Genomic DNA, 20204 nt, shown 5'->3' on the forward strand with positions numbered 1-20204 from the left:
ACCCCTGCTTTAGAGCATGGAGCTTCAGTACTAAACATGGTTCTTAAACCAGCATAGGCCCCTGCATACAGAAAGCCTTAATCTGAACCGTTGACCCAGGGCTGCACAACCTTTGTGACCTTAAAGGCTGCATGGAATGCTGGGTGCTGGGTTCGAAACTGCGCACATACATACCTCCTCCTACATTCCCAGCAGTGCTGCTCAAGGTCACTGCAATGGTGATGTGGGGTGGGGGGGATACTGCTTTGAGATTGCTGAGGGAGGGGGAGACTAAAGCTTCCTCATCCCCCCAGTCACCCCCATTGAGGCTGCTTTCCTTGCTGTGCAATTAGCAACTGTGGAACAGCCGTCATTTCCCCGCTGATGGTCTGGGCTGCAGGGAGAAGTGGGTGCGGCTCCCCAAGACAGCGGCCAAGGGCACCTGTAGATTGTGCGCTCCTGCTCTAAGCAATCCTCCGCCACCACAAAGAGACACACATGACTGCAGATCAAAGGGGTGGAAACAGCTATGCGAATTTAATCAGAGGGCAAGTAGTTTCACACACAACAACCCAAACACGCAGCACGATGATCATTCGTTAACATAATTCTCCGACAGAAGAAGGGGGCTCGTTCTAACTATGTCAGCGTCTTCTCCGGCACATGCACACAGACGTCCAAATATTGGTGGTTCAGAAACGCCACTTCCTTTGAGATGATAAAAGCGGTCCAGTTTTCTGCTTTTGCCTGTCCTAGCTTTCAAGTAATCCAAAACGGGCCAGTCCTTCAGTAGTTTAATGACAGAGAGCCCAGGCAGCGAGAAACTGACCCATTAGGAAAAACATGTTCTAAAAGGCTCCATGTAATTTTTTCCCCTTCTTAATTCAGCACATTAAAAGATAAGGAAACATACTGGCTTGGCAACATGTTGGTCATGATCGGATTGTCTCTTAACGACACTTTCAAACGCCCAAATACTCCCCCATTCCAAGTGGGAGGTCAAGAGTTTTAGAGCGACGTCCCTGCCACCTGTCTCCTTTGAGGTTTCAATGCAAATCGTTTTTATGATCCTGACCTTGCAGGATTAAAAGTTCTCTGGGCATGGTAAAAGTCCTAAGAATTGAGTCCTTTGAAATTGTCGTGTTTTTGTTTGTTTAAAAAAAAATAAAATCAGGAGGGCACAGCAAGGACAGCTGCATTGAACCCTTCAGTGGCTGTTCTTGGCGGCCTCCTTTGCTGCGATGATCAGAGGAGTGAGGCTAGAGAGGGGCTTGGCGATTTTCAGGAACTGGTGCTAGAAGAGAAGGAGAGAGGTGTTGGTAATGGAAGACAGTAGCCCGAACCACCCAATGGTGATACATGCAGAGCTGTATTAGTCAGAGGTTGACAGGAGAATTGTCTTGCCTTCCCCCAGAATTCACACATTACTTCTCTCTGTCTCCTTACAGAGGCATCCATGGAGAGGTGACAAGAGCAGGACTGCATTTAGCTAAAAGTGTCCAGAGGTGGGCGACCAAGATGGTGAGGAATCTGGAAACCAGATCCTTTGAGGAATGGTTTAGAGAGTTGGATATGTTTAGCCTGGTGAAGATTAAGGGGAGACAGCACAGCGGTCTTCAAATATCTGAAGGGCTGTCATGCAGAAGATGGAGCAGGTTTGTTCTGTTTCTCCCAAGGGCAGGCCTAGAACCATTGGGTGGAAACTGCAAGGAAGCAGATTTCTGCTAAACATTAGGGGAAAGTTCCTGAGAGTAAGAGCTCTTCAGCCATGGAACAGATTGCCTCAGGAAGTGGCACTGGGGGCATTTAAGCTGAGGCTGGATGGCCACCTCTCATGGATGCTATGGTTGCATCCTGCATTGCAGATCCTCTATTAATAGGAGGATCTAATACTAGATGATCTCCATGGCACCTTCCAGCTCTAAGGTTCTATTAATTCTACCCTAGAGCAGAACAAACAAAGAATGTGGCATTGAGTTGAGAAGGTGGTAACTTAACCATAGGAATGTAGGAAGCGTCCTTATCCCAGGTCAGACTTGTTGGTCCATCTAGCACAGGAGTGTCTACTCTGACTCGCAACGCCATTCCATCACCTTTCCCATCACTTGCTCCCTGATCTTTTAAACTAGGGATACCAGGGACTGAACCTGTCAATCTTTGGGACCTTCTACACGCACGCTCCGGGAGAGAGCGCAGGAAAGGAAGGCCTGGCGTGCTATGGTCCATGGGGTCACGAAGAGTCGGACACGACTGAACGACTGAACAACAACAACAACATCCAAAGCATCTGCTCTACCATTGAGCTACGGTTCCTGGCCCCCAAATGACTAAGCCCCAGGCAGGCCTCCCTGTAAAAATTATTCCACAACTGAGTCACCACTACTGAGAAGGCATTTTCCTTAGTCATCGTTCACTGTATCTGTGACTATGGGGACACCTGAAGGCAGCCATGGTCTACTCTTGTATCTGAATGCAGCCATTGTGTCAAGCAGTCAGGGAGGCCAAGGCCTCCCGCTGAGTAAGGAGGCAATCAAGGCTCCTCACTGTGCAATCCACAAACTCTTTATTCAGCTAACAGCACCTCTTCACCTCTGAAGCCACTACAAAAGCTAAGAGCTGTCCTCTAGGCCTAATTAGCAACATAAATCTTTTGGTAAGCAGGGTAGTTGCCTTCCAACTCAAATGGACTGGTTTCCCAGTAGGCTCAGCCAGCTCTTTCTGGTCTCCTCCCTTCAAGGAGGTTCCTCCCAGCCCAAACTTCTGACAGGCAGCTGATTGGGTGGGATGCCTCCCACCTCCTCTCAGCTCTGCCCTCTTAACTCTGCAGTGGGCTCTGGCATCTTTCAATCGCGATGCTCCCTCCCTCTCTGACAGGGGCTGGGTTCCCATGGGGGGCGGGGGACAGTCTCTGAGCCTGGCCCTCCTCCCCAGTAAGCCCCTGGGAAGGTTCATCACTGACTCCGGGGGAGTCTTGGGGAATTTCCTCCCACACATCCTGTCTCTGCTGAGCTTCTAGCTCCGTCTCCGAATCTGAATCAGAGTCCGAAACCAAACCAGAGGGCCTGGGCTCAATCTTGCGACCTGGTGCTCTGTAGAGGTTTTGGACTTCAACTCCCATCAGCCACAGGCAGTATGGCCAATGGTCAGGAATGCTGGGAGTTCTGGTCCCAAACACCTGGAGGTCGGGGAAGGCTTGTGGAAACAGATACAAATTCTAGATGCAGATGTTTTGATAGTTTTAGAGCAGAATGATAGCAGGCATAGGGTCTCTCCGTCACCTTGCCCTGCCCCAAATTGTAGCATCACCTGGAGGAGTTCTTTAGCAGATCCTCTCTTCTCCACATCCATCTCAAGGCAGCGATTGAGGAAGTCTCTGAATATGGGCGAAAGCTTCTCCGGATTCTGCAGCTCTGGGGTCCCATTGGTAGCAATGAGATACAAAGCCTGGGCAGAAGAAGAAGAAAAAGGGAAAGTGAAGGTGGAAGGACCAGAAAAAGGTGTTCAAGTCACGGATGCTGTTTCATGCCTGAGTTTTCAGAGTGATCAATGGAAGGACATGTGCTTTGGAAAGAGAGAGCAAACGTGGCATAGCCACAAGGGGGGAAGTGGAAGAGGCCTCTTGCCACGCTGAAGGAGGACCAGAGGCAGCAGGGCACAAATCACAGTCCATATGCAAGTCAGCAATGCAGCTCATCTCACCGCATTTAACAAACTAAAGCAAGCACTGCTTTGGACGGCAGCTGCAGGATGCCATAGGCCTGCATTCAGAGGAACTGGACAACCACACCCTGCTTCTCGCTGAGGCAATAAACCCGCGTCTGGGCTGACCCACACCAGGCTGCATGCGAGAACTCAGAGGATCAAGCGCCCCTCGATACAAAGAGGTTTGCTGTCAAGAGAAAAAGTAGCATATTGGGGATAAGGCTAGAGAAGAACCACTTTGCCCCTGATGTGCTAGCTTTCTAGGCTCAAGGATTTTCTCATAGAGAGGAGCATTCCATCAACAGAGTCCCCACCTGTGCTGCAGACAGACACATACTTTTACCCTCCTCAGCAAGAACTAGTGTTATTTCTGTGATCTCAAGGGGAACTGCGCGCGTGCACCCCCCCCCCCCAGACCAGGCAATATGGAAAACAGACTTGAAACTGAGGAAGGGGCCGACCAGTAGCCAATCATTGGACGGAGTCGTTTCCCACTCCCTTTCCCTTTCGACTGGCAATGCTAGCAGTGCTGTAGTGGGAAATGTTAGGATGTCATCACGACATCCCCAAAGGCAGTCCAAAATGCAGACACCTGTGTTGGTGCATACGTGTGCACGCAGGTAGGTGGGTGTGTTGGGATGTTACACACACACACACACACACACACACCAAAGAGCAGCAGTAGAGAGCATAATTCTGAACGTATTAGGATCAGCCAACAGTCATAGAACAGCGAGCTGGCAAAGGGCAGTGTACTGATTAACATGTTGGACTTTGGCTGGAGAGACCTGAGATTATATGAGAAGGACACAACTTGTCCCCAAACAGCGGAAGACAACCAGCTCAAGATTTTCCAGGAGCTTCTTTTCCGAGCACCAAGGAGAATTGATCTAGAAGTCAACAAACCAGTTCTATCAGTTTTCACCTCCGTCAGCGGCAGGTCCTTTGCAAAGCTCAAGGGCCATTCAAGACCAGGCCTTCCCAAAACTCTCCCACACTGGAGGCATTCAAGATGAGGCTGGACAGCCATCTGTCAGGGATGCTCTGACCTGGATTCCTGCATTGAGCAGGGGGTTGGACTCGATGGCCTTGTAGGCCCCTTCCAACCCTACTATTCTATGATTCTATGATTTATCAGGAAATCCCAGCACTTTGACCCTGTGAGCCCTGGCTCCCAAACATCAAAAAGGAAGAAACCCTAAAGCGCCACTGAGTATGGACTGTAATAATAATTTATTTATTCATGGACTGTAACAATCTTAAAAATTAGTTCTTAACTATGGTAATTTTTAAAATTTTAAAGTTTTTAAATAATTGTATGTTAACTTCACTATATAACAAAAATATGTTTTTATATATTTTAAAAAGATCAATTGCTCCTGAGCAAGAGACCTAGTCTTGAAATGCATAGAGCATTTTTAGAGATCTGCGTAATAAGTAATTTTTACAGTCCACGAGTATTTTAGAGATCCACAAAATAACTAATTATTGCAGTCCATACTCAGTGGCACTTTTGGATTTTTTTCCTCTGTTGGTGTTTTGTGCATACAGCGCCTTCCCCCTCAGTTTTCTAAGCCCTGGCTCCCCTACATCACTTGAAGCCAGGGATGCAACATGGAACCTTCTGCCTGCAAAGCTCTATCACTCAACCGTGTCCCCTCTCGTAAGCTACGCTTGGCCAGTGCTCGTATGTGAGACAGTCTGGAAAGCCCATGCCCCCTCTTGGGAGAAAGGGTTTTTAAAAAATCAAACAGAGCTTACCCTCAGGGGATTCTCATTGAGGTATGGTGGTTCCCCCTCTATCATTTCAATTGCCATTATCCCCAGGGACCAGATGTCCACCTTGGGCCCATAGGCTTTCCTCGTCACCACCTCCGGAGCCATCCAGTACGGTGTCCCCACCATGGTGCTGCGTTTGCTCTGCTCGGGAGTGATCTGAGCACAGAAGCCAAAATCGGCTGGAGAGAAGGAGACAAAGAAATGCAAACAGCAGCCATGAAGCTCACTTCTACAGAGCTAGGCCATTCGCCCAGCTAACCCAGCACTGACCACTCGACTGGCAGCACCTGGTCTCCAGAATCTCAGGGATTTTTGCCATCACCTGATACCCAAGATCTTTTAAAGATTTATTTAGATTTATTTACTTACTTATTGTCCTTTTAAACCATCCAGTAACTGAAGTTCTCTGTGCAGTGTACAATACATTAAAAACACACTGTGTAAACATTAAAACAATAAAACAGCACAGAAGAAAACCAAATTAAAACCAGCAGCAGAATAGAGTACTAAAAGCCCTAAAAATGTTCTTAAAATGCCTGCGGGAATAAAAAGGTCTTCACCTGGTACCAGAAAGACCACAACACAGGTGCCAGGCGAGTTTCTCTGGGGAGAGCATTTCACAAATGGGGGGCCACCACAGAAAAGGCCCTCTCTCTGGTAGGGCACCAGGAGATGAGATGCCAGGAATCGAACCTGGGACTTTTTGCATACAAATCCTTTTGGCTAAGGTTGTTTCCTCTATGTCAGAAAGTAGATCTCCAGATGTTTTAGACTTCAACTGCCAGCATTCCTGACCACTGCCCATGCTGGCAGGGGCTTCTTGAAGTTGAAGTCCAAAAGACCTGGAGATACACCTTCTGCCCATGCCTGCTCTAAGTTATCTGGTGTTTGAACTTTGGGGCTTTAGCCGATGGTTAGTTCAGGAGCTGGAGAAGAACCCAAAATCATTTTCTGAAGACAGTACCAGCTTCACCTGTTGGCAGGCCAGCCGCTCATGTTCACACAGAAGCAGGGTGGCCTTCTGTCTGGCCAAGAACACAAGTCCGGCTTCTCAACTTTCATAATAGAAGTTAGTTTTGTCATCTTCACGTTTGGGTTTGTAAAGCTTACAGCTCTCCCATAAATGCTCAGAGGAAAGTAACTGCTTTACAGACACTTGGCAGAGTATCTTGATTATCAACTGACTAAGATCCAGTTGGATGTTCAAATCTCAGTTGAGGCTTTTTGTGTTTGGAAAATACTTTCTGATGGACATGTTAATAATGCATTCTTCTAGACTGTACCCATGCATCAAGTCAGATCATCATAAAGCCAGTTATCTGGATCTTATTACTCTAGCTCAACCTTCCCCAACCTGGTGCCCTCCAGATGTTTTGGACTACCACTCCCAGAACCCCACTGTCCTGGCTGGGGATTCTGGGATTTCTAGTCCAACACATCTGGAGGGCACCAGGTTGGGGAAGGTTGAGCTAGCTCCACATAGGAATGCTTTTATAGAATTGAGATGTCTGCCATCTGCTCTCTCAAAAGGCAGTTATAAGAAATAACTTATAAATTATAAGTAGTATAATTATAAATTATAATTACTTATAAATTCTGGAGGAGATGATAAAGCAATCCATCTGGAAGCACCTTGAAAACAATGCAGTGATTACTCAAAGCCAACATGGATTTGTCAAAAACAAGTCCTGCCAGACAAATCTGATCTCATTTTTGGATCAAGTCACCACCCTTGTAGACCGTGGGAATGCTGTAGACATCATATACCTCGACTTCAGCAAAGCTTTCGACAAAGTGCCCCATGATATCCTGATGAGCAAACTAGCTCAAAGTGGGCTAGATGAAACAACGATCCGGTGGATCCACAGTTGGCTACAGAATCGGACTCAAAGAGTGCTTATCAATGGGACCTTCTCAAGCTGGGGAGAGGTAACGAGTGGGGTACCGCAGGGCTCAGTCCTGGGCCCAGTGCTCTTCAACATTTTTATTAATGACTTGGAGGAGGAGGTGCAGGGAATGCTGATCAAATTTGCAGATGACACGAAATTGGGCGGGATAGCTAATACTTTGGAAAACAGAAACAAAATTCAAAGTGATCTGGATAGACTGGAGCGCTGGGCAGAAAACAATAGAATGACATTTAATAGGGATAAATGCCAAGTTCTGCACCTAGGAAAAAGAAACCAAATGCACAGTTACAAGATGGGGGATACATGACTCAACAACACTACAAGCGAGAAGGATCTTGGAATTGTTGTCCATCACAAGCTGAAGATGAGCCAACAATGTGATGTGGCTGCAAAAAAGGCAAATGCTATTATGGGCTGCATTAATAGAAGCATCGCTTCCAAATCCCGGGAAGTTCTAGTTCCCCTCTACTCAGCACTGGTTAGGCCTCATCTGGAGTACTGTGTCCAGTTCTGGGCACCACACTTTAAGAAGGATGCAGACAAACTGGAGAGGGTTCAGAGGAGGGCAATGGAGATGATCAGGGGACTGGAAACAAAGCCCTATGAAGAGAGACTGAAAGAACTGGGTATGTTTAGCCTTGAGAAGAGAAGACTGAGGGGAGACAGGATAGCGCTCTTCAAGTACTTGAAAGGTTGTCCCAGAGAGGAAGGCCGGGATCTCTTCTCGATCATCCCAGAGTGCAGGACATGGAATAATGGGCTCAAGTTACAGGAAGACAGATTCTGGCTGAACATCAGGAAAAAATTCCTGACTGTAAGAGCAATATGACAATGGAACCCATTCTCTAGGGAGGTGGTGGGCTCTCCCACACTGGAGGCGTTCAAGACGAGGCTGGACAGCCATCTGTCAGGGAGGCTCTGACTTGGATTCCTGCACTGAGCAGGGGGCTGGACTCGATGGCCTTGTAGGCCCCTTCCAACCCTACTATTCTGTGATTCTATGAAATCAGAATTGGAGCAGGATTCTTGTGGGATCTGTCAAACTGTTACTGAGGATATTGATTGTCTATTATGTTACCCTCAATGTCCACTTTATAATGATTCACGTGAAAAGTATTTGTCTGCGTTTAGGCTAAGGAAGAATTTTGCTGCGCCTCGTGCATGTGTATGTTTTGTTTGTTCGCTTGATAATGAAGATTATGTTACCTTGCATGTTTTTTAATTTGTGCTGGCGGCCAGGAAACTGAGTTAAACTTGTTCCTCAATTCTTAATTCCCTTCTATTTTTGTTATGGCTTGTAGCTAAACAGTACAATTACTACTAGTGTTGCACTCAAAGCAGGTGCATCGCTCCTGAGCTACAACTCCTTCCCTCTTCCCTCGCAGAACGCTTTAATTAAAATCTGAACATCAGAAGAGCCCTGCTGGATCAGACCAAGATGCTTCCAGTCCAGCATTCTGATCACAGAGCGGCCAACCAGCTGCCGACCAGGAACCCACAAGCAGGGCATGAGTGTGACAGCACCCTCCTGCCCATGTTCCCCAGCAACGGGTGTACACAGGCATACCGCCTCTGGCAGCACAGATAGCCTTCTCCTCCAGGAATTTGTCCAGCCCTCTTTTAAAGCCATCCAAATTGGTGGCCATCACTACATCTTGCAGTTGCAAATTCCATAGTTTAACCCTGAGCTGTGTGGAGAAGTCCTTCCTTTTATCTGTCCTGAATCTCCCACCAGTCAGCTTCATGGGATGACCCCACTGGGTTCTAGGATTATGAGAGAGGGAGACAAAGGTCTCCCTATCCACTTTCTCCACACCACACATAATTCTGTACGTATGAGTGAAAACCAAAGCCAACATTGTATTTCGTCTTTGGGTAGATCTACCACCAATGAGAAATCTCCTATGGTTCTCTGGTCCGTAAATGAAGTGGTGGGGGGATTAAATTAGAGCGAGGGCCACATTTTGAAATTCCAGGCCTCCAGTTGTCCTCTGTCACCCTGCCCACATACTTAGCTTGACAGAGCCGTCCATCCCAAGCAAGATGTTGTCACTCTTGATATCCCGGTGGATGACCTGGTTGCAGTGGAGGAATTCCAACGCCTGAAGACACTGTGGAGAAAAAAAACACCATCCCCCCAGGAATTAATGAATTAACTAACACAGCCAGTGAAGCAATAATCAGAAAGATAGGTGCATGAATGGGCGATTGGTCACAGAACATTTTTATACAAAGCTCACCCCAGTGTATATAACTGTAGGAACAGAGGAAGCTGTCTTCTACCGAGTCAGATCACTGGACTATCTAGCCCAGTCTTGTCCACACCAGGGTGGGCAGGAGGTCCGTCAGGATCAGTGCTGGATCCAGGTTTCTCAGGGCCCTTGGACAAGACACCCTCCCTGGGCCCCCTCCCTCAGCGAGTCCACCTTCTCGCCACCATTGTCACCAGCTGCTCCTCATTGCTACCAGGCAGAGAGCCAGGGAGAAAGGAGGCCGGGCATCCGCTGCTCCTCCTTCTCACCACCGCCATTGTCTGGGCCAGAGCGAGAGGCAGGTGAGCAAGCAGGTTGCAATGGGGACGAGGAGGAGCAACTCCAGAGGAAACATGTGTCAGTGGTCCCCTGCTGGGGTGTAGACCCTCAGCAATTGCCCGACCACGTCTACCCTTGATGCAGGCCCCCTTCTGTCCCGCCAGCAGAAGCCCAGCAGGACTTTTGAAATGTTGGACTGCTCTGACTCCAGACTACTGCTCCCATATGTGCCTGTCCGGACCTTAAGATCATCCTCAGCGGCCCTCCTCCATGAGCCCCTGCCAAAGGAAGTGAGGCAGGTGGCTACTAGGAGGAGGGCCTTTACTGCTGTGGCACCCCGGCTGTGGAATGAGCTCCCTAGTGAGGTTCGCCTGGCACCTACATTGTATTCCTTCCGGGGCCAGGTGAAGACTTTTTTATTTTCCCAGGCATTTTAGCATTTTAGCTTTCTAGACTTTTAGCTTTGTGGTTTTAAATCTGTATTTTAAATCCCTGCATTGCTGCTAAGTTTTATTCTGGTTGTATTGTTATACTGTGGTTTTAATGTTTTATATATATTTTTATTGTTTTATTGTGTGCTCTTTGGTTTTAATTTTTGTGAACTGCCCAGAGAGCTTCGGCTATTGGGCGGTATAGAAATGAAATGAAATAAATAAATAGGACTGCCCTGCCTAATGTGTATTTAAATGCAAATGTTTATGTGGATTTTAAAAAAAGAATCTTAGATTAATGTGGAAATGGGGCAGAACAGACTTACAAGCAAATACATGCAAACGTTGACACAGACCAGAGATAAACTGATGCCTCTGTGTCCTGTATATTTTGAGGCACCAGGTTTATTTAAAGAAAGCGAAGAGATTAAATGCTCTCTTTTTTGGAGGTCCAACAACACAGCCCTCTGGGCGTTTTAGCCTAAAAGCCGTTGTGAATTGTGTCTGCAGGTGCCTCTGAGCATATGCGTTATACATCTTGCTTGGGCCAGAGCAAGAGGCAGGTGAACAAGCAGATGGCAATGGTGAAGAAGAGGAGCAACTCCTCGTCAGTGGGTCCCTGCTGGGGTGTGAGCCCTTGGCAGGTGCCTGATCATGCCTACGCTTGATGCTGGCCTTAATCAGGATCAATCCCTGGATGATTTGCAGCAGATCAGCAAGGATGTCTGACTTCTGCAAAGCACCTTGGATAGCTCCTTTAGAGTTCTGACTGAAACCCGGAGCAGACTCACCAGCCTCCGCTGGTCTTTCCCATTACCTGCTACATGCGCCTTTTAACTGGAGATGCCAGGGATTGAACCAGGGACCTTTTGCACACCATGCCTGTGCTCCACCACTGACAGATCTACGGTTGCTCATAAAAGAGCAGTCCACATACCCACCATTATTATGCACCCTTGTACACCCCAGGAGGGGTGATGTAAAGGACACAGATTATAAACAACCCTGGCCGATTCACTCTCCACTGGTGATGAGTCCATCTATTTTTAGGGCACATATTATCTCCATGCATAGGTATTTATGGAGTAAAATGATATGAGCATCGATAGCGAGAAGGTGTGGAGGAGAGACAGAAGTCAATAGTCTGCATAGACTGGAAGACAAGCTGATGTTTCAGGTAACCATTAATAATAAAGCTCCAAGTAGTTAGGATGGCAATTCCCTCTTGACCCCTGCCCTGTGCTCTTAAGAGCTATACCACAGGCTGAAATCCAGCAGGTTAAGCTTTTTCTGGCATGGAACTGAAGCTATTATTTTTTAAAAGCACAGTGGCCTGGTTCGCACCATCACCACAGCTCGCCGTTGCTCACTTAAGCCATGGTGGGTTGCGACGTGTGCAAGCAGCCATTGTGAACATTCAAGAATCTGCAATGCAGCTTATCATGACATGTGAACCTGGCGAGGGTGGGCTGTTGCCGTGGTTAGTGGTTTGTTAACCATGGCGACAACCCACCCTCGCTGGTTCCGCACATCACAGTAAGCTGTGGTGACCATCCACCGCAGCTTGAATATTCACAATGGCCGCCAGCATACGTTGCAAGCAACCCATCATGGCTTAAGTGAGCAACAGCGGGCTGTGGTGATTGCACAAAGCAGCCCAGTACCCCTTATTCAACTGCAAGCCATCACTAAGTACCAAATCAAAGGTGATTTCTGGGTTAAGCTATTCTTGCAAGTACAAAATTCAGTTCTGGGTACAAAACTCAGCATTCTGAGGATCTCAGCTTTTAACGTTTTTAAAGAGCTACTCACGTTTCTAGCCCTTATGGGGGCAAGAATAGGCTGCAAAAAGCACACAGGCCATGGTGAAACCTCAGAAGCCAAAGTGGGGCTCAAGAGGATTTCCAGGGATCAGAGGGTGATCTGTAACCTCCCACATGCCTCTCATAAGTAGCAGAAGAAACATAAAAATTTGCACTATCTGCAAATCTTCCAATATTCATTAATCTATACAGGTAGAACTCAGGTTTTCTTCGACTAGAATTCCCATCACCCACACATAAGCACACAACATTTCTTCTGCGCCTCCTCCTGCTGGTTTCTTTAGAAGATGCAATGCTACATCATTCCCTCTATTTCCGATGTTCACGCTGTGAGCGCCGATCCTTATTTAGTCAAAACGGCACCACCCATGCAGAAGAAGGAGGTATCAGCAGGCTTGAGGGAACCCTAACAGTTGCAGAAGTTCCAAAAAAATCCTTCAGGGAGGAAGCCCTAATGGAGGACCACCCCACCCCGCAAAGCCCAACAGGGTCCTCCATTAGGAGTTCGTCCCCTAAGGATGTGCTCAGTGGCAATGGAATGCTGACTGACTATTGGGAGGCGGGAAATCAGAAACTGGGGGAATGAGGAAAACGGAGCAGAGTGTCTGGAATCCTGAACAGGGTGTTCTCTGTACTGCAACATTTTGTTGCAGGCCCCGCTTATTTATTTATTTAGCACATTTTCTAATCTGCCCAGTAGCTAACGTTCTCTGGGCAGACTGCAACCGGTTAAAAAACTAAAATGCCATTTTAAAGGGCAATTAAAAATATAAAATACAAGGCAAATACTTAAAAGAGTAATATACAGAATAATGCAAAACAACAAAGCATAGTTGTCAATGAAACAGCCATTATAAGCTAGAACTAGATCTCTAAAATGCCTAGGAGAAAAGAAAGGTCTTTGCCTGGCACCAAAAAGATAACAACGTAGGTTCCAGGTGAACCTCTTTGGGGAAGTTTATTCCATAAGTGGGGTGTCACCAATGAGAAGTGGGGTGTCACCAGTTATATTAAATAATTCCAGAGATATCACATTCGCTCTCCGTCTCACACACAGACACGCACACAACAGAACTCTGAGAGACACATCCTGTCCGTCTGTAAAGCATGACATTTCCTTTTGGAATGAATATATATTTATAGAATTAAAATCCTTACCTCGCGGCACACCGCAGCTATCTGCCCTTCATCCATGCAGGTCTCCGTCACCACGTCTGTCAATGACCCGCCTGCCAAATACTCCATGACTACCCACAGTTCATCCCCCACGAGGTAACTGCCACAAGCCAGAGAAATAACAGACGGTCATTGTCTTCTCTTGGCCAAACACATCTAACCACCCACCGCCAAACCTGAGAGCAGAGCTATTTTTAAAAACACAGCAAGCTGGGAGCACGAAACAGCCAGTGTAAAATAATGGAGAGAGTGTTAGATATGGATTGGGCCAGGGGTTGGGGGCAGACACACGGGACCTGGATTCAAGTTCTGGCTCAGCCATTAAACTGCTAGGTGGCCAGGGGGAAGTCTCTCTCCCTCTCTTCACCTAACCTTACAGCAGCCTTGTCCAACATGGCAAATGTGTTGGACTCCAATTTCCATAATTCCCAGCCAGCATGGCCAATGGCTCTATAAGTTCAGGAAGGATCAGCTTCTCTGCATGGTAGCATGCCTCTGATTACCAGTTGCTGAGAATTAATTAACGGACTTGGGTATCCACCGCCCATCATGTTCTTCTTGCGTATTTCTCAGAGTCTGATGGGGAGAGGGTCAAACCTTTCAGCAGCGGGTGACCTTGGATGACCTCTTTCCAACTCTATGGAAGCCATAAATTTATCTTCTGCACAATTTACATCCTGCCTGCCTGCCTGAACATGAGGCACCCAAGGCAGCTTACAAGAATCAAATCAAATAAACGATCAATGGGTTATAAAATACAAAACTCAGCACATGAATTATAAATTAAAACAGCAGCAAGGCGATAGAAGAAATTGCTTCAGGAACAGTCAGAGGGGAATATATTAATCCCAAGAATCTGAGCACAAGGGTTTTTCCAACGAGCACAGTCAAATCAACAGCACTACAGCTCCGGTCCCACTGGGACAGGAAAAAGCAAAATATTCAGAGCAGCATGGATCTCTTCTCACTGGTGGAGAGGGAAAAGCCAAACGCAGCATGTCTGCAAGATGGCAAGGAGAGGACAGTATCATATGGCTAAGACCTTATGGGCAACATCTTCTCAGTAGATTTCGGTAGCGTTTTTATTTTTTTAAGTGACGCGAGCGGTCCTGAGTGCACATAAATGAGTACTGCGGCAGAGCTAAGAATCAGTATTCTGTGTCTCATATATACACCTCTCTCTCTCTCTCCGCGTGCGCGCGCACACACACACACACACACACACACACACACGAAATTACTAGATTGTAAGAATAGGCTTGAAAGCATTAGGCAATGGTAGTTAACTCTCACAAACTGCAGATGTCTGCAGGGTGGAGAGGGAAGAAACTGGTAAGAATATAGAGCTGGATTTATATCTTTTGGCCAACTATTCATATTATATTTTATCTTAAAGAGGTCCATTATTTGTTCGTTTGCTATATTTATATCCTGCCTATTCCTCCAAGGGGCCAAAGGTGGCTCACATGATTCTCCTCCTCCACTCCATTTTATCCTCACAACAACCCTGTGAGGTAGGTTAGGCCGAGAGTCAGTGACTGGCCCAAAATCACCCAGTGAGCTTTATGGCAGAGTGGGGCTAGAACCCGGATCTCCCCAGTCCTAGTCTAACATTCGAACTACTGCACCACACATGATCTCCTGGCCTGGCTGCCCCACGTCTGACCTAAAGCCAGAAATTTCTAGTTTTGCCTTCTCAAAGGCTTAGAGGGCGGTTGGAGGTTTCCATCAAATACACAAGGCCTGTTGTCTGTAAGAAATCCACATTGACTGAGGTTGGATCAAGTGAACAAGATCTTACTGTCTCCTGGAGCGATTATTGTTATTGCAAAAGCTACTATCCTATTTCAGGAGGTGGTGGAACTACCAGCTGAGAGACAAGGCAGACATTTTCTGGGAAACCACTGATCTTTAAAAGTTAATTGCTATTGGGGCTGCTAGGAAAATGCTTCTCTCAACTTTTAAACTGTGGTTTAATTTAAAGATGATTTGGTCAAATATAAGATGTGTTCCTTTCTTGCTCAAGAGTATACTAACCAAACAATGGTCTCATTGTTCTCCAAGCTGATCGCTGCCTCCTGCAAATGCACACATCAAATATACTCATAGCAAACTCATTCTCCGAGTAAGGATCTTTACATGGCCAAAAGGGCATTGCCCAGGAGAAGAGGGGGAATGGAAAGGGCCATCCTGGAAGAGGCTGGATCAAATGCTGAACAGAAGCACTGCACAATGCCACATTTAGATGCTGGTCATAGAATAGTAGGGCTGGAAGGGGCCTAGAAGACCATCAAGTCCAACTCCACTTATATTATTTATGATATCTAATCCAAAAGCTGATCTGTCTACTCTGAACTGAGATTTAAACTCATGGCAGAAACATGAAGTACACATGATCTTCTCAGCAATGGCACCCTCTGAATAAAGCCGACGAAGCTTACTTGGTCCATTGCCTCTATGAACTGTCTGAATGTGAATACTTCCAAGAAAGTGTACTCCTAGATGCCTTTTCCCATGAGCAGCATAGAAGGTTTCCAGGAGTAAGGGCAAAGGGGCTTGAGTACTCTCTCCTTGACTAGGAGAAGCAGAGTAAATTATGCGAAATAAACAAATAGGCTATGCAAACACATTTGCATAACCTGTACATAGTCACAGAATTCAGCTTCTCTTAGCACAACATTTAGGTTACCTCGATGGATAATTTTGATCCCACCCCAGCATGGAGTTTACATAGCGCTACCTTTATTTGATTTACAAAACCCTAACTTGCTTGGGCCCAGGGATAGCTTCCTCTTGTATTTATTTTTAATTTTATTTATTATATTGAATCTTGATTTAGTGTGTCCACAGCTTCTCTCCGGAGACTTTCCACCCTGGTTATTTATTTAAGACATGTATACTCCCACCTTTCCATGACTCAGTGGTGGCTTACAACCAATAAAACGTTGGAAGTAAAATACAAAGATCCAGTTTAAAAGGAGCAGCAGCAACAGAACAATCGCATGAATGACCTATGCAAAACATCCTCAACTCTGGCCTGAAACCCTGGAGAGCTGCTGCCAGTCAGTGTAAACAAAACTGAGCTAGATAGAACAATAATCTCACATCTTATAAGGCAGGCTGCCTTAAGCAGCTTCCTAAAATAAAATGGCTTCAACTTATGGCCTGAAAGATTAAGAAGAGTCAGTGCCAAGCTAAAGCGCCTAGAGAGGGGATTCAAATCATACAAATCATAGAATCTTAGAATAGAATCATAGAATAGCAGTACAGTTGGAAGGGGCCTACAAGACCATCACGTCCAACCCCCTGCTCAATGCAGGAATCCAAGTCAGAGCATCCCTGACAGATGGCTGTCCAGCCTCGTCTTGAATGCCTCCAATGTGGGAGAGCCCACCACCTCCCTAGGTAATTGGTTCCATTGTCGTATTGCTCTAACAGTCAGGAAGTTTTTCCTGATGTTCAGCCGGAATCTGGCTTCCTGTCACTTGAGCCCAAGTGGCTCAAGTGGGGTGTCACCACAGAAAAGGCCACATTCCTGGCTGCCACCCACCTATTCTCAGATACTTGGAGCAAGGGTCAGAAGACGAACTTAAAGAAAGGGCATACGGTCCTTCAGATACCCAAGTTTCTGAATAGCAAAAGGAAGGCCACAAGAATTGTTACCCAATAATTGCTCAAGGGGCAATCCACGATACCATCCATCTAGACTAGATCTGGCTCTAAACCAAATTATATCCAACTAAAGAATTTCCCTCTTGCAGGATTGCAAATACCTGTCCAAATAGTTGACAATGTTGGGGTTCTTGTTTTCCCTCATGACGAGGATTTCATTTATAATCAGCTCTTTCTTGGGCTGCTGCTGCAAGTTCATCTGTTTGATTGCAACCTGAAATTGGGGGTGGGGGAGACAAGAGAGGAAGCATCACAATTCTGACATCCGTTGCTCCAAGCTGGCTGCTATTCCAGTTTCCAACTCTGAATTCTTTTGTTAGGATTCTGACAAACTTCAAGGACAAAGGAACATGTCCCAAAGTCAGAGACAAATTTCCCGCAGTTAGTAAAATGGGTGCCCGAGGCAGGCAGAAATCATGAGTGAAGTCTAAGCAGCAATCGAGCGCCATCGGTATCAAGTCACTCGCCCTCAACACCTTGGCTTGAACACCTAGGCCAATTCCTCCACTGCAACCCCTCACCCTCTCCCCTCACTCAGTGTAGAAGCCTACCACTCCCACAGCATACCACCTAAAGGTGAAACTGTACACACATCAGCAGCTGACTAGTCATGGCCCTGCATGCCTGCTTTAATTCCTCCTCCGAGAGCTGATTCAGGCAGGCATGTTTGCCATCTGACAGCTGCAGCGTCAAGTGGCAGCTTGCATGTCTGAATGAGCCACCACAGATATAACACCTCAGACAGAGCTTCTCTATCACCCTCTGATGTTCCCTGAAATGCAATATTTTTCCACGCAGCCGCCATTCTGGGCAATCAAGTTCCTGAGAAACTGAACAGTCCAAAACACACAGGCGAACCAGCCCCAATTCTAGGATTTGGATTCAGAAATTCCTGCTGGCACTACTGCAAGATTGAGAACATCCAACCTGTGTTCAAGCGTATTCAGGTGGAACACAAATCCTGCTCCCATAATGAAGCAGTATGTGCTATAACGGGGCAGTTCTTCTCAATGATACAACCCAACAGCCACTGCATGCCATGTTTCCATTTTAGGGATAAACTGATAACAATGGCCTTGCTCCAGGCACGGACTGGACCCAGACTTGCTTAGCTTAAGCAAGCCTGCAGCAGCAGCATCTGCTTTTAGGCCATTCCCCCCATGCTTAAGATGGTGTTTTATACCAGACCGATTTATCCAAAACCTGACATCACAAAAAGGAAGTCTGATTCAGTCACATTACTTTGGAACAGAGCCTGGAACAGAGCATGCAACAGATATGCCATTAAGTAATTCCTCTCGATGGCTGTGGCCGAGGGGGGACATTATGGATATGCCCCGAAGTATTAATCTGCAATTTGGAATGATTTGCTTGGGCATTCAGTGATGAATCTTTGCCCCAAAGGTCAGTTTAGGAGCAGGCTCCCCATACCACTTACCTCCTGCCCTGTAGCAACATCCATTGCTGTGTAAACAGTACCTGAAGCTCTAGAACAAAAACAGAAGGGGACAATCTGTTAGATTTTTTTTTCAGCTGTCTTATTCGCAAACTAAAACTATGAGCTGACACACAATATTCTGTTACTATAACAAGGCGGTGTACTCCTTGTTATCTGAACAACCAAGAACATTGCTCCTAAGGATGCTAGAGAAGCTAGTTAAATAAATAACCTGCATTTCCTGTAATATTCTTGTTTCTCACAGGAAGGCAGACAAGAGGAACTTTGGCCTGTTATAAGCCAAGTTCTATTCAAAAGCCAGAGGAGAGGGAGAATTTGGAAGCCAATAGTTCAAGTTCAGTGGTCTTCAACCAGCTTTGTAAATAAGGCATTGACACAAAGTAGACAGGGTTAGCCATCCCAGCAGAGCAGGGGCGGGCAACTTCAGGAGGTCCGGGGGACAATTTCTGTGGCCCGTGGACCTCTGTGGGGTCGGGCAGCAGAGTAAAAAAAGAAGTTGCCAGTTTGCCGCCAATTTATGGCAGCAAACTGCTACAGAATGCTACAATGGCCAAATTTAAATCTAAATTGAACCACTGTATCATTCGGTACTGGTTTGCTGCCAATTTTTGGCGGCAAATCACCTTTTTTGCTGCTGCCATCATGAATTTTGGCAGCGCAGTGGGGGGGGCACGGGGGCCGCATGTGGCCCACCCCTGCAGTAGAGCCTCTGAACTCTCCAATTTTGCTCAGGGCCTCGTTTGCCCTCAGCCACAACACCACTTCGCCAGACAGAGAGACCCAATTGGTTATAGCATGCTGTGACATCATCCTACTCATCATCCAATTTGCTGAGATCACACAGTGAGCAGCAGGCAGACCCAGTTTAAAAAAAGAAACCGGAACTGAAGAAGCCATCAAGAGGGAGAACAATAATTTTGTAAGCAGCCAGAATAAGAGAGAATGAACGTACGAACACACATGAAGAGGATGTATTTAAGAGTTCATTCCACCCAGGAGCATTTCACACACCTCTAAAAGCTGCCTTTTCGTCCTCAATTTTTTTTTTTTAAGAGGCAAACATTCAGCTACTTTTAATGAGCTTAATTTCCCCTGGAATGATCCCTACACACGTTTATCAGCTCGCTACATTTGACAAAGAGGCAAAGTTCTTTTGATGACTGCTCATATTACTATCTTAGCTAGCTGTGGTTCAGCCTCCTCACCAACCCCAGTAGGTTTATTTGTGGGCAGAGCCGTTTACCGGAATTCTTGGCCCTGTGACAAAAATGGCTTCCTGGCTCTGGGCAGGCCATTTGTCTTTATGACCTAACTGCCTACTAGTCCGTGCAAATTGCTCTTCGGTGAACTGGTAACTCACCAAATGGTTGTAAGACACAATAGTGCACAGATGCCAAAGGCCAAAAACAAAACAAGCACCAAAAAAAATTCCCACAGAAATGGCAAGAAGAATGTGTAAAAATGCTTTTTGAAGCGAACACTCCCTCACAGAGGTGTGGCTAGGGCCGGATTTTGGGGCCAAACGTCCACAGCGCCACAGCTCAGGGGGCCCTCAAATGACCACCCAGAGCAGGGGTGGGGAACTTCAGCCCCGGCAGCCAAATCTGGCCCCATCCCGGGTCACGATCTGGCCCCACACCCTTTCCCCAACCACCAATTGCTGGGGTGGCTTTTGTGCAGTTTCTTCCTCTTTCTAAAAGGTTGAAATGCCTCTCCTAAGGCTTAGTAAGAGCTTTAGGCTA

At 46.6% G+C, this 20204-nt stretch overlaps 1 protein-coding gene across 2 annotated transcripts in view; it reads right to left on the reverse strand.

Moving 5' to 3' along the window:
* Positions 1 to 483: 483 nt before the first annotated feature.
* PAK1 (p21 (RAC1) activated kinase 1) overlaps positions 484 to 20204 on the reverse strand; it is a 121440-nt gene continuing 101719 nt past the window's right edge. For both annotated transcript variants that reach the window (XM_084842467.1, XM_084842469.1), the window contains 7 exons: positions 18442 to 18490; positions 17105 to 17217; positions 13314 to 13431; positions 9382 to 9481; positions 5443 to 5639; positions 3286 to 3423; positions 484 to 1273 (listed from right to left, as the gene is read on the reverse strand). In XM_084842467.1, the coding sequence (XP_084698593.1) occupies positions 1187 to 1273; positions 3286 to 3423; positions 5443 to 5639; positions 9382 to 9481; positions 13314 to 13431; positions 17105 to 17217; positions 18442 to 18490 (802 nt within the window). In that variant the 3' untranslated portion in view covers positions 484 to 1186. The remainder of the gene's footprint in view (positions 1274 to 3285; positions 3424 to 5442; positions 5640 to 9381; positions 9482 to 13313; positions 13432 to 17104; positions 17218 to 18441; positions 18491 to 20204) is intronic.

Source organism: Heloderma suspectum, chromosome 3, assembly GCF_057233095.1.
Source record: "Heloderma suspectum isolate Gila_16-S chromosome 3, 16-S_ref, whole genome shotgun sequence".
Classification (NCBI taxonomy): Eukaryota; Metazoa; Chordata; class Lepidosauria; order Squamata; family Helodermatidae; genus Heloderma; species Heloderma suspectum.